This window comes from Furipterus horrens, unplaced genomic scaffold, assembly GCF_987537825.1.
Source record: "Furipterus horrens unplaced genomic scaffold, mFurHor1.1.pri manual_scaffold_9, whole genome shotgun sequence".
In the NCBI taxonomy this organism is placed as follows: Eukaryota; Metazoa; Chordata; class Mammalia; order Chiroptera; family Furipteridae; genus Furipterus; species Furipterus horrens.
In genome coordinates this window covers 73,646,354-73,666,906 of record NW_028327179.1, presented here as the reverse complement: position 1 = coordinate 73,666,906, position 20,553 = coordinate 73,646,354, and the positions used below count along the sequence as shown (strand labels likewise).

The window sequence follows — 20,553 nt, the reverse complement described above, 5'->3', positions numbered from 1 at the left end:
TGCCGAGAGATGTCTGAGCACCGGGGCAGACTAAAAAAATACTGAAAAGCTATAGCTAATTAGGTAGGAGTAAATAAAGAGAACTCCTATCAATCCTTTGCATTCATACTCTCACATACCAGGTTTGGAACAATTTTGGCTTTACAAAGTTCAAAAATAGTTGAAGAATTTTAGATGTAACTTCCAGAGATTTTCTAATACAGAATTCTCCAAAATTATAAAATACACATAAATCATAAAATGAAATAATTAGATTATAAGTATACATAAATTAATAGGGTATAGAGGGAATAAATGGTAATGGAAAAATTACAATTAAAAAAACTAAAGAACAAAAAAATCCTGGCAATGGTAAACATAAATATTTTATTCCATCTGGTGGTTTGATGAAGTAACTTTCTGAAAAGTGAAGTAATTAAGTCCTATCTATGTAAATAAATGTCAATCTCCAGTTTCCAAGATGATTTTATCCCTAAATACAGAGTGGAAATACTTAAAATTGGTGATGACACAGATATGAAAATACATTGAGATAAATACAAAATTGAGTGTGTAGGTTCTAAAAGCAATTACTGAGATACATGACACTATTCTAGCTTGAGAGGCATTCATGTAAAAAAAAGGAGGGTTTGGTTGAACAAAGATGGGGAGCTACAAACATTAGCAGAACAGTGCTTAATCAAACCAAGGGATATTTTAGTATTATAGTACTAGCCAGACTACTTTTGGAGTATGGTGTTCAAATCTGGACATCACATTTGAAGCTGGATCATTCTTCAAATCTGGACCATTTGAAGAAGACACAAAAATCAAAAGTAGATTCAGAGCACAGTGTACTCAGGATAATGGGTCTATTAACTACATCACGTGAAAAATAAGAAAATGGAACTTTGTTAGACTCGAGAAGCACATAACAGATGGAACAGATGGCTTCCAATATTAAAAAGCTACTGGGAGGAAAATAAAATATATTAATTCTTTGTTGCTCCAGAAGTTGAACCCCATGCATGTGAGTTAAAGAGAAGTGGGGCTGGAGTTTGAGGTAGCAGGAAGAGCTACCCAATGATGAATAGGCTGCCTCCCTAATGTTGTGATCTTTTGGCTTTTGAAACACTATGTCTAAAAACTTAGTAAGTAGCCCTGGCTGATGTGGCTCAATGATTTGAGTGCTGGCCTGAGAACTAAAGGATCGCCAGTTCGATTCCCAGTCAGGGCACATGCCTGGGTTGTGTGCACAACAGTCAACCACACATTGATGTTTCTCTCTCTTTCACCTTCTTTTCCTCTCTCTAAAAATAAAATAAATAAAATCTTTAAAATAAAACAAAAGTTTAGAAAATATATAAAGCAGAATTCTTGTACCACATAAAAGACTAAGTAACCTACCAATTTCAGAGTCACAATTATATTTTTTGAGAAATTTTTTTTTTACTCTTTTTGATATACTGAAAATGTCATATACAGGGGTGGGCAAAAGTAGGTTTACAGTTACTGTAAGGAAAATAATACAACAATTAATAAATATTGTCTTGGCCAAAATGTTCACTTAGTTTTTTCCACAAGATGGCTCTAGTAGTGCTTAGCTGTCTTTAACATCATTCGAAAGAATTTTGTTAGATTGCATTGTGACAGCTGTCATATCAACATGCGTTTAAAATAAAACAACTTATCAAAATTGGTGAATTTTCATGCAGCCATTTTAATATTGAAAATAGAAGAAAATATGCAACATTTTCTGAATATTATGCATTCTTTTTTTAAAGAAAGGTAAAAACACAACTAAAACTCAAAAACAGATTTGTGCGGTGCATGGAGAAGGTGCTGTGACTGATCGAGCATGTCAAAAGTGATCTGTGAAGTTTCTTGGTACTACTGACATTTTGGCCAAATAGTTTTTGCTCTGGGGCTGTCTTATGCATTGCAAGATGTTTAGCAGCACCCCTGGCCTCTACCCACTAGCAGCCAATAGTGCGAAATAACTGACATACTCCTAATATCCAAAATCAACAGTCATTGCTGAAAATGAAAAATATGTCTTTTATTTTACAGAAAAAAACGAAATGGACTTTTGGCCAGCCTGGTGTTAGCAGCATAAACTCTCACGTACTCATTAACTGTAAACCTATTTTTTCCCAGCCTTGAATTTTGACTCAAAGGAGTCTCTGAGGAGCCCTGGCCTATCACTATAGCATCTCACTGAAATAGGCACTGAACCAGAGGTAATTCTATATAGCATTATACCCTTTCCTAACATGCGATCAAGTGGCAAATGTCTTAGCCCCCAAAGTAAGTAACAAAAATAACAGGTCCCTAATAATTCTCCTATTCACTCATTACAAGTGGAATATAATAAGTGAGGCAATAACTTCATTTTATTTTAATTTTCACCTCACTTCTCCCTTGAAAAACCATTAAAAGAACAATAAAGATGTATACACTGGAATGCATGCTTTCACATTCTTGTTTTCTGGATTCAATTTCTTCCATTTTTATGGCTTATTTCCTCTTACTGGTAAAGTACTATTTTAAATACGGTGATCTTCAGACTGGGGTAACATGTACCCCTGGATGTATAGAAATACTTTTTGGGAAGTTTAAAAGAATAGCTCGTTTTTTAGGGGATCTATTTACTCATAAACTCCTGTATGTTATTTCTCCTACAACTGACCAGCTTCCAATGATTCTAGGGACTTCTGGTCAAGATGAAGGCACAGGTAAACACGGTTCACCTCCTTGCACAACCACATGAAAATTACAAATAAATTATAGAACAATCATCACTCAGAACCATCAGAAATAGAGTTGAATGGAAGTCTGACAACTATGGAATTAAAGAAACTACACCCATCCAGACTGGCAGGAAGAGCATAGACATGGAATGGGCTGGTCCCTCACCCAGGAGGTATATCTTGGGAGTGAGGAGTCTCAGCCCCACACCAGGCCCCCCAGCCCAGGGTTCAGTGCCAGGAAGATAAGTCCCCATTACTTCTGGCTGCAGAAACCTGTGGGAATTGAGTTGGTGGAAGAAACTGCTAGAATCCCAAGCAGTTTCCCCTTAAAGAACCCATACACAGACTTACCCACACTCCCTCCCTCTGAGCTCTAGGACTGAGGTAGTAGCTTGAAAGGCCCCAGTGGCATACAGGGAGGAAGTACAATGTCTGGCATCAAAGTGAGAGCTGGAGGACATCTTTCTCCCCAGACAGAAAGGTGGATACAGAGCCACAGAGCTGACAGGCGGGTGCCATATCTGAGACTCAATCAACCTGGCTAACACTGTTTACCCTGCCCTGGAGATCCCCTGAGGCTCCATTCCACCCAACTTACAGCTATTAACAGTGGCTTTTCCACATGAACGGCTAATCTTGGCTTATGCTTCGCAACTTCCTGAACACTTTCAAACAAGCAGCAACTGGCCTCAGTGAGCCCTGAGTGCCTGCACCTCTTGCTAGGTGGCCCCAGGCATAGAACTAGCAGCAGCCAGCCTAGATTCACAGCTTGGCTTGGCCTGGGAATCTCCAAGTCCAGCACAGGTAGCAGCCATCTCAGATTGATTTATAGCTGAGGGAGGGTGGCCCTGGGCAAAAGACAGGTGGGGGCTGACCTTGGCCTGCACCACCCAGGAAACACTAGGGCCACGCACCCAGGGAACAGTTACAGACCACGCTGGCGCACCACCACCCTGCCCCTACACAGCTGATTCTCCACAGAGGGCAGAGGTTGGTGGTCAGTGGTCACAGCCAGTCCTTGCCGCTGACTGACCTGGGTAATTCCCTCCCATTGATCTGCCAACAGCAACCAAGGCTCAACAACAAGAGGAAAGTGTACTCAGCCCACACAAAGGGCGCACCTCAAGTACCCAGCTTGGGCAATAGGGGAGACTGTGTCATTGGACCCTACAGAACACGTACTACATTAGGCCATACTACCAACACAGGAGTCAAAGCAGCTCTACCCAATACACAGAAACAAACACAGGGAGATTGCCAAATTGAGGAGGCAAAGAAATAGGGCCCAAATGAAAGAATAGATCAAAACTCCAGAAAAAGAACTAAATAAAATGGAGATCAGCAACCTATCAGATGCAGAGTTCAAAATACTGGTTATAAGGATGCTCAAGGAACTTAGTGAGGACCTCAACAGCATAAAAAAGATCGAGTAAGAAATGAAAGATACACTAATTGATATAACAATTTATAGGAAAACAACAGTAGAGTGGATGAAGCTGAGAATCAAATCAATGATTTGGAAAATAAGGAAGCAAAAAACAACCAATCAGAACAACAAGAAGAAAAAAGAATCCCAAACAACAAGAACAGTATTAACAGTCTCTGGGATAACTTCAAGTGTTACACCACTCACATCATAAGGGTGCCAGAAGGAGAAGAGCAAGAAGTTGAAAGTCTGTTTGAAAAAATAATGAAAGAAAACATCCCTAATTTGGTGAAGGATATAGACATGCAAGTCCAGGAAGCACAGAGAATCCCAAACAAGAGGTCCATTACAAGACATATCATATAATTAAAATGCAAAAAGTTAAAGATGAAGAGAATCTTAAAAGTAGTAAGAGAATAGTAATTAGTTACCTACAAGGGAGTTCCTATAAGATTGTCAGCTGATTTCTCAAAAGAAATTTTGTAGGCTAGAAGGAACTGGCAAAAAATACTCAAAGTCATGAAAAGCAGGGACCTATAGCCAAGATTGCTCTACCCAGCAAAGCTATCATTTAGAATCAAAGGGGAGATAAAGAGCTTCCTAGACAAGAAAAAACTAAAGGAGTTCATTATCATCGAGCCTGTATTATATTAAATGTTAAAGGGATTTAAGAAAAGGAGATAAAAACTATGAACAATAAAATGTCAATAAATACATATCTATCAACAATTGAATCTAAAAAACAAACTAAGCAAACAAGAACAGAGACAGAATCATAGATATGGAGAGCATTTTAATGGTGCCAGATGGGAGGGGGGTGTATGGGAATGGGTGAAGAGGTGAGGGGAGCAAGAAGTACACATAGGTAGTTATAGAATAGCCATGGGAATGTAATACAGTATAAGTAATGGAGTAGCCAAAAAACTTATGGATGAGGACAATGGTATGGAGATGGCCAGATGGAGTGGGGGGTGCTGGGTAGAGGGGGGCAAAAAGGTAAAAATAGGGACAACTGTAATAGCATAATCAATAAAATATAATTTCTTTTGAAAAAGATGATTCTTGAGAGGTTTACCTTTCTTAATCTCCCTTCTCCTACCTTACAACAGAAAGGCCTGGCACACTATTGACAAATGGTCCCATACCAATAAATTCAAAGCTCTGTACTGCAATGCATCATTTTCTAATTGTTTTATATGTATTAGAGTCTTATTCACTAAACTAAGTTCCTAATTGGTTTCATAATTTAGAAGAGTAGGGACAAATAGAGATGGCAATGTTTACAGATCTTGACTGAAACTTCGCCTATTGGCTTCAAGACTTGCCTAAAGCATTTGTTCAGAAAGTACAAAATACTTTTTAAAGTGTAAGTTACAAATAATGCCATAGAAATGCAAATTTAAGTCAGTATATACGGAATGTAACAAAAAAAAATGGTTATTAAGTGAGTTCCTTAGTAAATCTGAAAAATTTTAGTTCTTAATAAAAATATTATTTCCTTTAAAGGATTAGCTATCACTTTTTAAATAAAGGGCCAGATAGTAAATATTTTAGGTTTTTTGTGCTGTTTAGCCTTTGTCATAACTATCCAACCGTGTTGTGAAAAAAAGCAGTCATAGTCAATATGCAACCCAACAAGTATAGCTGTGTTTCAAAAAAACTTTATTTACAAAAATAGGCAGTGGGCCAGATTTGTCCTGTAAGCCATAGTCTGCCAGCTCCTGTTTAAAGGAATTTTTTTAAAAATGCTTACCAGATTTCCTTTGTCGTCGACCCAGCAAGTCTGTAACTGCTTTTCGGAATTTTTTTGCTTCTTCTTCATTGGCAAAATTAAGAGCAACTTGACAAGTCTAAAATATTTTCATGAAAAAGGCAAAACAACAAATAACATGAATTTAGTTTTATATAACAAAAGTTTTTCTTTTTCTTAAATATCCAATAGAAGTACATTTCTGAAGAAGGAGAGCTTGACTTTATTAGCAGATAACTCATTTTATGACCTGAATAACTTAGGAAGGCAAAAAATAAAAAGGTAAAATAAAAGATTACTATTAGAAAGTTACCTATCACAGCAGGTACTCAAATATTAAATTGAGTATCTTCAACAAAAAACAAAGTAGCAAATTGAACTTAATTCTTTACTAGAGTTCTGTATGTAACTCAGATAAAACTGGCAAATACTGGAAAAATTGGTAAAATGCAGGTCAACTCTATCTTTACTAGTTTGTTTTTATTTTCCAGCTTAATTATGGGCATTATTTAAATTATAACCTTAATTTAGGTTAATTATTAGAAATATGGAAACATACTGACATTTATTATGGCAATTAATGCACACTTTTAAATACGTACATATTTATATCCAATCAAGAGAAATATGAAAAATCATACCTAGAGATGAAAATACTGTCGGAAAAGACAGATATACCATCTAATCCATACCTTTTTCTCATTGTAGAAAATTCATAAAATACAAATATGAAAACAGAGAAAATTAAACTCACCCATAATCCATTCACTCAGATAATCCTTGGGAGCATATGGTATAAAAAGCCTTCTGACATTTCCCCCCGAGTATATGCAATACATTTTAAAAATCATTTTCTCCATTTACTATATTTTAGCACTCTTCTAGAACATGAGCTATTCTTTCAGAAAGTAATTTGAATGGCAATAAAACACTGAGTATTTAAAAGTTACCATGGATTAATGAACAATTAAAACTTCATTTTTATGCATAAGAAAACTAAAACCCATAGAGGTTAATTGATTTGTTCAAAGTCACACTGAGAGATTAAACTACCTGCCAAAAGACAGAGAGAGGATTAAAAAAAAAATCAACTTCTTTTCTACATAGCAAATTACATTTACAGTCCTTTTAAAAACTTTTCTTATTGGCCTTAAAAGCTTAGTCATTTCTTCTGACTTAGCTATAGTATCTATGAAGTTTTTAAAAGTAAAGTAATTGTTTTTTCATACAATGTTTACACAAAAAGCTCCTAAATGCTTTCCACAGGTAAATGTAAAAGCCATTACATTAAACAAAGCAATAAAGAAAAAAAAACTTACATCTCCAGCAAAGGTATGAAAATATCCTCTAGGACTATTATATACAAAGTTATTGTATAGTTCCTGTTCCCACAATAATTTCCCATCCTAGAAAAAAGCAAAAGTTAACAAAAAGATAATCTCTAGAAATAAAGCAAAGCAAATGACTAATATTAAGGGACTTATGTATAGTAACAATAGCTTTTATATACACAGCTACAACATATATAACACATAACACAGCATATAACTTAATCACTTAAGTAGTAACTTAATAACAGAACAGTAAACACTGGATAATGTTTCTTTCATTAAAACTACATAGCAAGTAGGTTTAATTCAGTATGTTAAAGATATAATCTCATTAGTCAACATTTACAAATATAGTTATACTTGTCCAATTACGTAACTAGAACAATTACTAGTTCAATGTTAGAGAGGAGGATATTTTTGCACAGGCACTGATTATCAATGTATAGTTTCAACAGCAATATTTACAGACAGTATGCTGTCAAATATTACAGGAAGACTTTATGTTCCTTTCCTTAATTCTGTAGATGCTGGAAGTGTCAAATATACCTTCTCTATACTGCTCATTAACAGTCTTTGAATTCCCAACTTCTGCAGAGTGGCCTCCTAATTAAACACTAGTATAAGTAGTTATTAATCATGTACAACAAGAAACCAATGATTAGAGTGTACCATGGTTCAACTATGGCTAAGAGTGCATAGGTAATTGTCATATTTATGGCCCTAGCATAAGAAACATAATTAATCTTAATACCAAAGGTGGCTAATTGCAAGTATTCAGCAATGGTTATCTACAATTGAAAATAAGTGGTTAGGTATATATAATCATTGCCCAATTTGGAAATATAAGGTTAAACCTACACCACAATTTTAAAATATTTATAATACACTGTACACAGATTATGACCACTAGAAGCGAATTCCTTTTTTCTCAGTGGAATTCTATGTGTGTTCCATTTCTAAACAGTGCTTCTCACTGGTGATGAGAAATACAGGGTAGGGTAAAAGTAGGTTTACAGTTGTGAGTAGCCAAAACAGTTTATTCTTATATTATTTATTATTATTTCAATACAAACAACTGTAAGCTTACTTTTGCCCCACCCTGTTTGTCAGAAGACTTAAAGATTTCTTTCAAACTATGCGTGTATTTCCCCAACCCTCAGATTTAGTGCCACAGTAAGCCCTGTTAGTAACAGGAACATGCCACATCTCTCAGCTGTCTTAGGGTATGGGGCTGTGGATGTTAAGAAACACTAATTTACAAAGTGCAGTAATTTAAACCTTATTTAATCTCAGGGAAATACTTTGCAACAGGTCCAGATGATTATCCTATTTTACAAATAAATAAGCTGGGGCTCAGAGAAGTAAAAAGTTTGGCTACAACCTATCTGACCGTAAGAATCATGTAGGAATTCAAACTTTTAGTTTTTGTAATTATAACCCCATTATACATATTGCCACATACAAATATTAAAGAGGTTTACAATGAAAAAGGTTTTCAAACATAAGTGGAAACTTCATCTCAGCAGAAAGAGAATTACTTTTATAATAACTATAAAGGATGAATATTTGACAAAGGGCATCCAGTCTAGGACAATGTGGATTTACAATTCACAGTAAGGAATACAAAGCTGTAAAAATCTGAACATACCTATGCTAAAAAGGAACCTAAGGAAAATGGGTAGCAAATATATTATAGATATTGTATAATGCTTTAAACCTGGGCTGAAGGAAATGACAATATGCACCAAACTAAAATATATTTTGTAGTTCCCTAAAAGGACTACATATGCTAGTCTGTAATGGACAGGATGGAACAAAACAGCACCATTGGAAAAGAAGAGAATGTGGGAAAAGCCTATGAGCCAAAAAACAGCACCATTGGAAAAGAAGAGAATGTGGGAAAAGCCTATGAGCCAAAGGCTTAAAACAAACAAACCAAGGCAGTAGAAAGATAAAATGGGGAACTATTCATATTCTAGCTTAGGACATGTTCCCATTTGGTCTCAATGCCCGTGCTTCAGTATCTAAAACCAAGCTTCATCCTTATAATATTAATTAAAGTATAATTTACATATTATATATGGGATAAACCAATATATACTAAATTATAATTGAGATAGAAAACATAATCACCTACAGTTTAATTGGGAAGCAAAACAAAACTCACCTTGATATCATATATTCTTAAAAAATAAGATCTCTGTGGATTGTCCTTAACAAGACAAGCAACACCACTGCACTTCTTTGACCACATACAATTCCGATCTGCTGCATATAACTGTACCACTGCTGAAGACATAGTCTGCAATATATAAAATTTACAGCCATTAAGTTCAAAGTAACATTCAACTGACTACAGCCCCTGCTGACATCCTGACTGCAATCTCATGAGACCAAACCAGAAGCACCAAGCTAAGCTGCTCCTGAATTCCTGACCCACAGAAAAAGTTAATAAATAAGCATTGTTATTTAAAGTGACTACTTTTGAAGCAATTTCTTATGCAGTAATAAATACACAATAGCTATACTAAAAATAATTATTGAAAGCTAACATTTACTGATGCGTTAGGAAATGTGCTAATAAGCACTTTCAAATATAACTCTATTTTTTTATTACTATTATATCCTCATTTTATGCTTGAGAAACTCAAGGTTAAAGAGGATAAATAATTTGCCCAATACCACAAACTTAAGTGGCAGAGTTGAAATTCCAATGCAGATAATTTTTTAGTTCAAATCCTATATTCTTAGTCCCTGTAATAAACTGTTTTCCAGTAAGTGAACTTTCAAGCAATTAGGTAGTACTATCAATTAAGGCTGACTTGTATATAGCAGCAAACCACTTGGTATAGGTACTAAGTCAAACTCGAAAGCAAGCTCTGTGGTTACTAATTATAGTGCTGGACACTTTGAACATACTATCATGACTGAAGAAAGATTCTAACATCTTTTTTAAAGATAGTAAAACTGAGGCAAAAAAGGATTTTAAGTGACCTGCACATGGTCACACAGCTTTTAAAGGTATACTGAAGATGTAAAAAATTATTTCAGTGACTACTGTCCCAATTTTCTCGAGGATATACCTAACGAGTATCCTTTTAGATGCATAGGAGAGAAGCTAATTCATTACAAGCAATGGACACCTGAGAGCTTTCAGATTTTCCAGTACACCATGTTGCCACCTCTCTCATGACTGTATTACAAAATAATGGAAACTTTCATTTAATTCTAAACTAAGTTCTTTTATATTACAATCTAGAATGTAACTATTTGATCTTAGTTTAAGAGTAGTGCACACGTATGCTGGTACAGGATCATGTTTTCAGATCCAATAATTTCACTCCTAAACTAGAAATTTAAAAAATAAATTAAAATGTAACAAAAAAAATTTTAATATGAATATAAAAAGAAAATATGTTAATATATATTACATTTTTTTTAATAGGTCTTTAAATATCAAAAAATAACACATGATTAAATGGTCATGGTACATCAATTCAATGAATATTGAACACTGTTATAAAAAACAGACTACATTAAGATTTGGAGATAATGTTGTTTTGGGTTACTTAACTATGCCTAGGGAATGTCCCCCCACCCCCTTGATAAGAGGATTCCAAAGAACTATTATATATACAAGTCTTTTACAATAATAATAAAAACAAAAATTTAGGATCAGTATTCTGCTAGGGATCGAAATTTCATAGACTTTCCCAGGTATCAGTGCTCCATGTTACAATTTTAACTTTTGCAGACCAAACTCATCTTTGAATTTGTCACAAACAGTCATGAATAGGACACAAAGCAGCAGGAAAATGTCCACAAGAGCCATTGAAAAATTATGAAGATAGCGTAGAAACTAGGACATTGGGTTTAAAAAGGGAGATTGAAGAATGTGGTTATGGCTTTGGCCTGCTCAAAATATACTGTGCTCTTCCCAAGTACGCAGTCTCAGCATGAGAGCTCCACAGGCTCTCTAACCCTAAACCTTAGCATTAATGACTTCAGAAAAATTATCCAATGATGTAAGAGATGAGGTTGAAAAATTCAAAAATCAGACTGAGAAAATTTGTTTTTTAAAGAAAATTCTTATAAATTATAGCCCTTTTACTATGGTGCTGTCAAAATGCATTCATTTCTAAAATGAAAAGCAATTAGGAAACCAGATACCATTAAAGAGATCTCAAAATCCTATTTTACTTTTTTTATCAGAAAACAATTAAGTAATAACAAAGAAAAATAAATGTGTTATTAAATAGTCTGTACTTCCATTATGAAAATCCCCTTGCCATAGAACCAGATACTAACATTGTAAAACATTGTCTAAACGTGTTAGGTGAACTTAAAACAAAAACTCCCAAAACTAACAATTCACATTTAGATACTGATATAAATTTAAAACAAATTCTTAAAAATAAATGCTTAAGAAATAGAGAACCAAGAAACAGTTTTATAATTTTCCACACAATCACAGTTGGCACTATAACCTTATTATATATTAAACAATTTATAAAGTTGTAATATTAAGAACCCAACTAAGCAATTTTCATTGACTGGATTTTCAAAATTTTGCTACACCTTTTGTCAGTCTCAGCATGTCAATTTCACTCCTTATCTAAACTGGCAAAGTGTGAAAATTACATACCATAGCACCTTTTAAAGCCTTTTCTGATTAATTCAGGATAATTATAGTGAATGCAAGAACAACTTACACACATAAAAACTAGAAATAAAAAGTGACTATCCCTTCAACTCCAGATTGACAGTAGCTTATTTTTTAAAAACAGTCCTTCCATTCCTTTAAAGTAATTACAGCTAATCAACTCTATTACCTTCTTGTCCTTCATAATCAAGATGGTATTTCTTATTAGCTCAATGACGTTAGCATTAAAATTGGTTACTTAAAAAGGAAAAACAGTAGTATATCAATCTTTGTAGAAGTCGAGCCTATTTTACACATCCTGATATTACAGTACTGAGTTATTGCACTAACATATTCATCTTCAGAACTTTCACTGTCAAGGGGAGAAACAAGATGGAGGATGAATTCTGGGATGTGACTCCATCCCACTGTCCTTCAGGAGGGCACTTTTTCCTCTTCTAGGTTGACTCTGCACCAGTCAAGAAGTATTTCCCTGATGCCCCAAAGTTGAAATTAATGTCTGTTTTCCCTTCATGTTTGTAAAGTACCTTTTCCTGTGTCTTGTATACATCACATCTTATTCTAAAATAGAATAATTTTCTGTACTAACTTATTACCTATTAAATACACTTTAATTTCCTTAAGCACTAAAAGTTTTGCAAGCCTATACTTTCATTTCACCCTCACCCCATATAATCAAACATTTGTTAAATTAAAAACTACATTTTCTGATTCCAATTCTGATAACAAATAAGAGAATGACCTTGATTTTAGGATACACTCCCAGTAATATAAAAGGTCATAATATCGTCAACTTACTCTCAAGTGATTCAAAAAAGATACGTATGTATATATGAAGAGAAAGAACCATGGTAAAATGTTATTAACATCTGACTAATCTAGGGTAAGAATATATAAGAATTCTTTGTGCATTATTTGCAACTTTTCTGTTAAGTATGAAATTATTTTTAAATTAAAAAAAAATTTTAAGCACAAATTATTCATTAAAATGTCAGACAATCTCCTTCCATGACCATCTCAAGAAGGTGGCTCTCTTACGGCCAATTGCTATCTCCACATATATTTATTAGTCACAGCAACAATGACCCAAAACTAAGAAAACTGCCACTTCCTCCAACTCCCTCTATAAATATACACACTTTGTTAAAAGGAACTCATCCTGAATAAGAAATCACAAACATCCACCACTTCTATAGTTAAAATTTCTTTCCTATTTTCCAAAAGAACTACACTAAACAGGTCATAATAAGAATCTGATTAGAAAAATAAGGTTATTTTATTATAGAATCAGTTAATGACAGAGGAAAGACTAGAAAATGCCAAGATTTGTAGATCCTTGCTTTGACAACCAACTGCCTACATTTACTTTATACTGAGTATCTGTCTGCAACAATTACTATTTTAATAATCCAATACAATACGGTGTTGTTAAGGGAAATAATTCTTAAAGATATAATTTCAATGAATATCCAAAACATATTATTCTAAATGTGAAAACAAAAAAACCAAATGGCTTAATATTGGGCTGGCCAAAAAGTCCATTACGTTTTTTTGTTTTTTTTTTGCTTTTGTATGATAGCTTTAGTAGTGTTTGTCTTTAACTTCATTTGAAACAATTTTGTTAGATTGTACTTTAGCAGCTGTCATATCAGCGTGCATTTTAAAAAGCTTATCAAAATTGGTGAATTTTAGTGCATCCATTTTAATATTGAAGATAGAAGAAAATACGCAACATTTTTGGCGTATTATGCTTTATTTCAAGAAAGGTAAAAACACAACTGAAACTCAAAAGAAGATTTGTGCAGTATATGGAGAAGGTGCTGTGACTGATCAAATGTCTCAAAAGTGATTTGTGAAGTTTCTTGGTACTACTGACACTTTGTCCAAATAATTCTTCACTGTGGGGCTGTCCTATGCATTGGAAGATGTTTAGTAGCACCCCTGGTCTCTACCCACTGGAAGACAATAGCAGGAGATAGCCGACATACTCAAAATATCCAGATCAGTAGTCATTGCTAAAAATGAAAAATGTCTTTTATTTTACAGAAAAAAACTAAATGGACTTTTTGGCCAATGCAATATATAAAGTCTTTTCTGTGATTATTAGGGCCTAGACCAATGGTCAAAACACTCCAGCGTGTGTGTGTGTGTGTGTGTGTGTGTGTGTGTCCCCAAATTTCTAAAATCTATTCTGAGAACATCCATCCTAAGTTTTCTCATTACATAAAAGCTAACCTTTCAATATGTTCCCAGATGCTCTAATGAAGTGTTCATATGAAATGTCCCACTATTATCCTGAATATGAAGTTTTTATGAAACATTATAAAAGGAGTTATAACAGTAAAGGTTAAAAAATGGTTGAATTCTTATAATTGTTTTATTATACATTGATATCAAGGAGCAATTTTCTATATAAAATATAACACCTCAGTTATATGGCAACCTAAAAAAAAAAGAAGAAAGAAAAAAACCCAGCAATTTAAAATATAAAAACAAAACTCCTGAGTGGTAAGTACCACTGAAAATTATCCAGGAAAACACATACAATTCACTGTGGAAAGAATGTTATCACCTAGTAATTTCCACAATGAGAAATAACCAGAAAAAGCAACGGAAAACAAAAAAAAAAAAAAAAAAAAAAAGGAAAGAAAAAGGTGGAGATTTAGAAAAGAATAGATCAAAAACAGAAAAAGCCACAATAAATGTGTTATTTTTTAAAAAGCAAAGCTGAAGAATTGGAAGAGGGGAACAAAAGGCTTCAGTAACAAACAGAATTCCAACAATGAAGGGAAGCTAGATAAAAAACAGCTGCTGTCTTAGAAAAAAAGCACAAATAGTCTTTTAGGTCTTAGTAGTTATTTTAAAAAACTACTGTGCCAGGCATATTCATTCACCAAATGTTTACTGAGTACCTACTATGTACACAGGCTTGTAATCATTAAGGTGAGGTACGAATGAAAGAAAGTAGAGTCGAATACAAAAATGAATTAGACACGATCCCCATGAAACATGTACAGTATTCTAGTGGGCAGATATTAACAACTATTACTAATGGTATAATGGAAAAATAAAGTATGCAAAAAAAACGTAAAACCAACCTAGAGTGGGAAGGATTCCCTAAAGTGACAATGTACTTGAAGGATGAAAAGGGATCGGTCTGGTGAGCAAAATGGAGAGAAGATAACACTGTAGGTAGGGTCATCAATAAAGACCCAACCATGCAGAAGTGCTACAGGAGTTTTGGGACCTGGGTGGGGTGGAGCATAACAAAGAGATTAGTGGCATGAAATGAAGTTACAGACTTCAAGTCACATCAAACATGGCTCCACTGTGTGGTTTAGAGAGACATAAACAATCACCTACAGTTTGGAAACCTTGTTTGGAGATGTGGTACAGTGAGTGGTACATCACTCCTGTAATGACTCTTGATGCTTCTTAGTAACCAAGTTCTTGTATACTCTCCTCCCACACTGAACCTGGGTTTGTCCAGCCAAATGACTTGCTTTAGTTAACAGGATCTCAGGAAATGTAAGTAGAAGCTTGTATGTGGTGGCTTGCTCTCCTGGAAGTGCTGCCCTAAAACCTGGAATGAAGGACCACATGCAAAGTAGGTCCTAGTCATACTACCTATCCTTGTTGAGTCCAGTTCCTACTAGACATGCTAGCTGATTTATGTGAGTGAACCTAGGTGACAGAAACAGACTACCCCCCACCCCAGCCAATCCACAGAACTGTGATTAAACAAATGACATTCCTTTAAGTCATGAAGTACTGAAGTGATTTGTTTGCAGCAATAGATTAACAAATGTACTTAAACACAATGTTTAAGTATATTAAAAAACAATGAACAATAATATAATAGATGGCTCTAGCTGCTTCCTCCATTCCATTTACATTGTATATACAATATGTCTAAAACTGCCAGTAAAGTTACCAGAACTTTTAATCTCGGAATCATAAAAGTTTTAGAGCACACTCTCAACACCAGCAAACTTTCTTTTTTAGAACCATTTTAAAAATTATTTCACATCCAAAAGCCTTAATAAAAGGTATGTGCTGGGCAACTGAGTAGGTGCACTCATTACACCACCCATAACCATACATCAGTCTCATATGATGCCTGTGATTTAAATTCATACATTAGAAAATTGTAAATTATGGGGCACAGGCTGCAAACAAATTTATAGATGCTAAAACTACAAGTGGTATTCTTAATTTTCTACTTGAAGGACAATCATATACAGATAAAAGATGATCTCATTTCTACTTGAAGGACAATCATATACAGATAAAAGATGATCTCATTACATACTAGGTCATACTGGTAAGCAGCTGATGACTCTTTAAAGGGTAGCACAGAGGCAGGGCTTGCTCTTTTCTGCCTCTCCCTTCTCTGTAGCTTAAACGGGTTTTTCTTCTCTTTCCTCTTTTCCCCTTTTCTCTGCCTCTCTCTTACAAGATCAGTTGAAATTTGATACGGCCTGCCGCTTCAGTTTGAATTTTCAGGGAATGAAGGTAGGCAGGAGCTCCCCTGGGATTCCCACCTCAGCTTAACATTACTAGCTAAGACGCAAGCCCTGATAACAGTAATAACGACAGCAGCAATGAAACAACAAAACACACACACACACATACACATACATATATTCTTCTACCACTTGCCTGTGAAAATAACAGTTTGGAATGAGAGTGTGGAAAAGTAGATACTTTGGTCACTGATAGGATTTGGGTATTCCTGAATCCCAGAGCCAAATACCATCTAATACCATGTCACCATAAATTGATCAAGCATGTAATCCAATCCCCTCACTTCAACTGCTCATTTCATATTTAACATACATTACTCATTGATTCACCCCAGTCCATAATTTGTCATAATTTTGTCCTATCTCATCTAAATGATTCTCCCAGAACTATATGTTCTTGATATAATTTTATTCCTCTACTGGTCCCATTTGGTTTAAGTTTCTTGCCTATATGGGGGGAAGGACAAGGAAGGTTGGCAGTGGTGGTGGAAAATAGAGGGTTGCTACTGCATGAGAAAAAAACTTCAAACAGATGAAAGTTACATGTCCTGGGGACATAGGTAGATTTATCATGAAGTCAATTAAATGCATGTCTCAGGGTCCTTTACTTGGAAGTCCCCCTTGCAAGGCTTGTCTTGTTCTCCTTTGGGGACACGTGAGGTAGCAGCAATATTAGGTTCACGCGTAGGCAATCCTCTCTAGCTCTCCCCTAAGGTGATATTGTAACTTCCATCAAGGATGCCCTACACGTCCTCATCTGCCCAGTCCCTGCAATAGCTTGCCCCTCCTTGACCACATAATACAGAGACCTGGTCTTTAACCCCAAGGATCGAAACCAGTGATTTTCAACTTTTTTCATCATAGCAAACATAAATTACTAAGATTCTGCGTCACAACAAAAAATATATTTTTGCCGATTCGACAAGAAAAAAAGGTATAATTTTGATTCATTTACATGGGACAGCTATTGTTGCATTGTCTGTTGGCTGTTGGTATTTTTAAGTTGACAATCTAAGGAAAAAGAGGTTGGTGACCCGGATTAAGTATTTAGGTATTGCATGTTTTAAAAATTCTTATGGCACACCAGTGTGCCTCTGCACAATGGTTGAAAATTAGTGATCTAAATGAGTGCTGCCAAGCTCCTTGCTAAGGGTGGCACATCAAGACCAAATTTTATGGACACTTGTTGAGGAGGGGCAGTTGTTCAGACAATTGAGATCAAAAAGCTGGAGTTTTTCCCAAGCAAGAAGCACCCTCTAAGCAAAGTGAAGGAAATTAAGATGGTCCATTATCAGTAACTGGATTTAAAACATTCCTTTCAGCTTCACAACTATCGATAATAAAAAACGTACACTTTGATCAAATGTACTAGAGCAAGAGTCTTGTTCTGTAAGCAGCATTTATATTTAGGCTTTGTATCTTTCAAGTCAGCTGCTGAAGAGTGCATAAGCAGCTGTAGATAACTTAAAAATGCTTGTGTTCTAATAAAACTTTATTTCCATAAACAAGCAGGCTGGATTTGATCTATGGGTCATAGTTTGTCAAGCCCTGAGCAAGAGGAAAGATTCTCTATAGAAAATATAAAATAGCCATGTAAAAAGGTGATTGTACGATATGTGGCAAAAATAGGTAGGAAAAAAGCATGAAGGAGTTGTAGCAATTAATAATAGTAATAAGTTATAATAAGTAATAAGCATTTTTTTGATTTTGTGATGTTTGTGATATTTATTTGTTGTGATCTTTTTTATTCTAAATAAACATCATTTTTATATTTAATTTTGGATTCTTTCTTCTAAAAATAGGGCTCCTCCAAACTGTGTAAGCTCCAAGCCAGAAAACCTGGATTAGCCTTACTGTGGGATGGGAAAATAATACATCAGTTACAGCAACAGAATTTTGTATCTAAATAAAGAAAATGAACTATCTAAACCAAAATATTCCTTTTGCCAAGACAAAATTAACACAGTAACTTTTTTGCTTACAATGATCTTACCCACTTAAGAAAACTGTGGCTGACTCTGTGTGTGTGTGTGTGTGTGTGTGTGTGTGTGTGTGTGTGTGTGTGTGTGTGTGTGTGTGTGTGTGTAGGGGGGTCTTTTAGTCAATATTCTATCCAATGTAAGAATTCTTCATATAATATTTTTTAAAATATATTTTCATGTAACATTCTTAATAAATGATCATATACCATTTGCTTGAATGTTTGCTGTAATGAGGAGCTCACAACCTGAGAGAAAAAAGAAACTATCTTGTTGAGCAGTTCAGTTAGAAAATTCTTAATAGTGAACTTAAACCTGTTTTCCTGGCAATTCGCACTTATAGCTATTTTATTCTTTAATCATTCATTTAAATAACCTGAGCATTTGCTGTGTAACAGTGCTCAGTACTATAGCTACAATAATACAAAACTAAAGATTTATACTATTCCACTAATTACAACATACTTCTGTGCAGTGGCAATATTTCCACTTCCATACAGATGTATTTCCCCAACAACCCTCTTTCAGCTGACATTTATTTTTGTCATTCCTCATCTGACTTGACTTATGAATACCTTATCAGTCTGGTTATCCTTGGCAATTGAAGTAGATAATATTTTACATGTGCTCTGATCAGTGCAGAATAAGTGCAAAATGATGGGAGACACAATTTGTTCCTAGTAACAAAAACACAAATGCAGCCTCATTCTCATGTCTCATTAAATTCTGAAGATACATGGCGACAGTCTTTCTCTAACTCATTATCCTCTCTCAGATCCTGATCTTCAATTTCAATACCATGCTCCATCTCTCAGCCTCCTTTCAAACCTCAATTTTTATCTATGGGACTCCTTAGCTGACCCCCCTCCCCCCCAAAAAAGTATTAACATTTAACTTATTGTTATATCCCACTAATTATGAGGATGAGCAACAAGAGCTTGCCTAACAAGACACTGGTCAGTTTCAGTAATCAAAATCAGAGGAAGCAGCAGCTCCTCTTTTCACTAAATCTTACCAAGAAAATTCTCTTCAAAAAAGTCAGTAGACTGATCAGGTAACTAGGTCCTCTCAAACTATACAAATGGTTGAGTTCAACTTTTTATTTTTAAAAGAACAGGAATTGCTAAAGAATAACATGAAATATACCATCTAAAGCAAAAAGTAATAAAAAAGCAAATTTGGAAACTATAGCTTATGTCTGTAATGAATGCCTATTATTTCTTTCACAAACTGTCCCTTTGAGTCTTTTGGACTCTTAAACATAATTAATCAAGATAAGCAAGTTAAAAATTCAATTGGCTTTGTCTTCCATACTTGTTATTATTCTATATGTAGGAAGTCATATAATCCAAGCTTTTAAAGACAGCCACAGGAATGTGTATGCACATATAAACATTTAATTTGCTTAACTTTCTTATGTACAATGAAGGTGGGAGAAGGACATGCAAACATAAGGCTAATCTGAGAGTAAGTTTAAATTTAATGTACAATCTAATGACATTAAGTAGAACATTTGAGACTTTCCTACACATTATGCATAAGAATTAGGCAAAAACAAAGGAGGGGGTTGGCAAGAACCATTCTGAAATAGTTTTTAAGGGATTAGCCAAAGAACAGATATGTATAATCCATGGACACAGACAACAGTGTGGTGATGGCCAGAGGGAAGAGGGAGTAGAGGCTGAGAAAATGGAGGTACATTGGGGGTGGGGGGAGGAATAGGGACATCTGCAATAGTGTCAATAACAAAAATAAAGAAAAAATTAGCAAGTAAATAGGGTTAAAAAGGTAAATTAAATGGGAGATGTGTGGAACTATAAATAAAGATGATACTATATGTGTATAGAAATATCCTGTTAATAGAAGAGAGGGACTATGTCATAAATGAAAGCATTTTTTTAAAAAGAATGATTTCAGAAGATGGAGGCGTAGACAGACACGTTGCGTCTCCCTCCACAACTAAGAAGGAATACAACTACTTCAAAACTAGAAACAACCAGAAGTTCCAGAAAATCAAATGGCATGGAAGTCCAGCAAACAAAGATATAAAGAAGAAATACTCATCCAGACAGGTAGGAGGGGCGGAGAGGACGTGGTGTGGTGGCGGCAGCAACGGTGGGAGCAGCAGCGAGGTGGCAGGCCAGCGGAA

General features: G+C 34.9%; 1 protein-coding gene across 2 annotated transcripts in view; it reads right to left on the bottom strand.

Annotated features, from left to right (window-relative positions):
- WASL (WASP like actin nucleation promoting factor) overlaps positions 1-20,553 on the bottom strand; it is an 85,058-nt gene that overhangs the window by 31,901 nt on the left and 32,604 nt on the right. For both annotated transcript variants that reach the window (XM_090287407.1, XM_090287408.1), the window contains exons 2-4: positions 9,404-9,538; positions 7,225-7,311; positions 5,909-6,005 (exon numbers count right to left, since the gene is read on the bottom strand). In XM_090287407.1, coding sequence (XP_090143533.1) covers positions 5,909-6,005; positions 7,225-7,311; positions 9,404-9,538 — 319 coding nt within the window. The remainder of the gene's footprint in view (positions 1-5,908; positions 6,006-7,224; positions 7,312-9,403; positions 9,539-20,553) is intronic.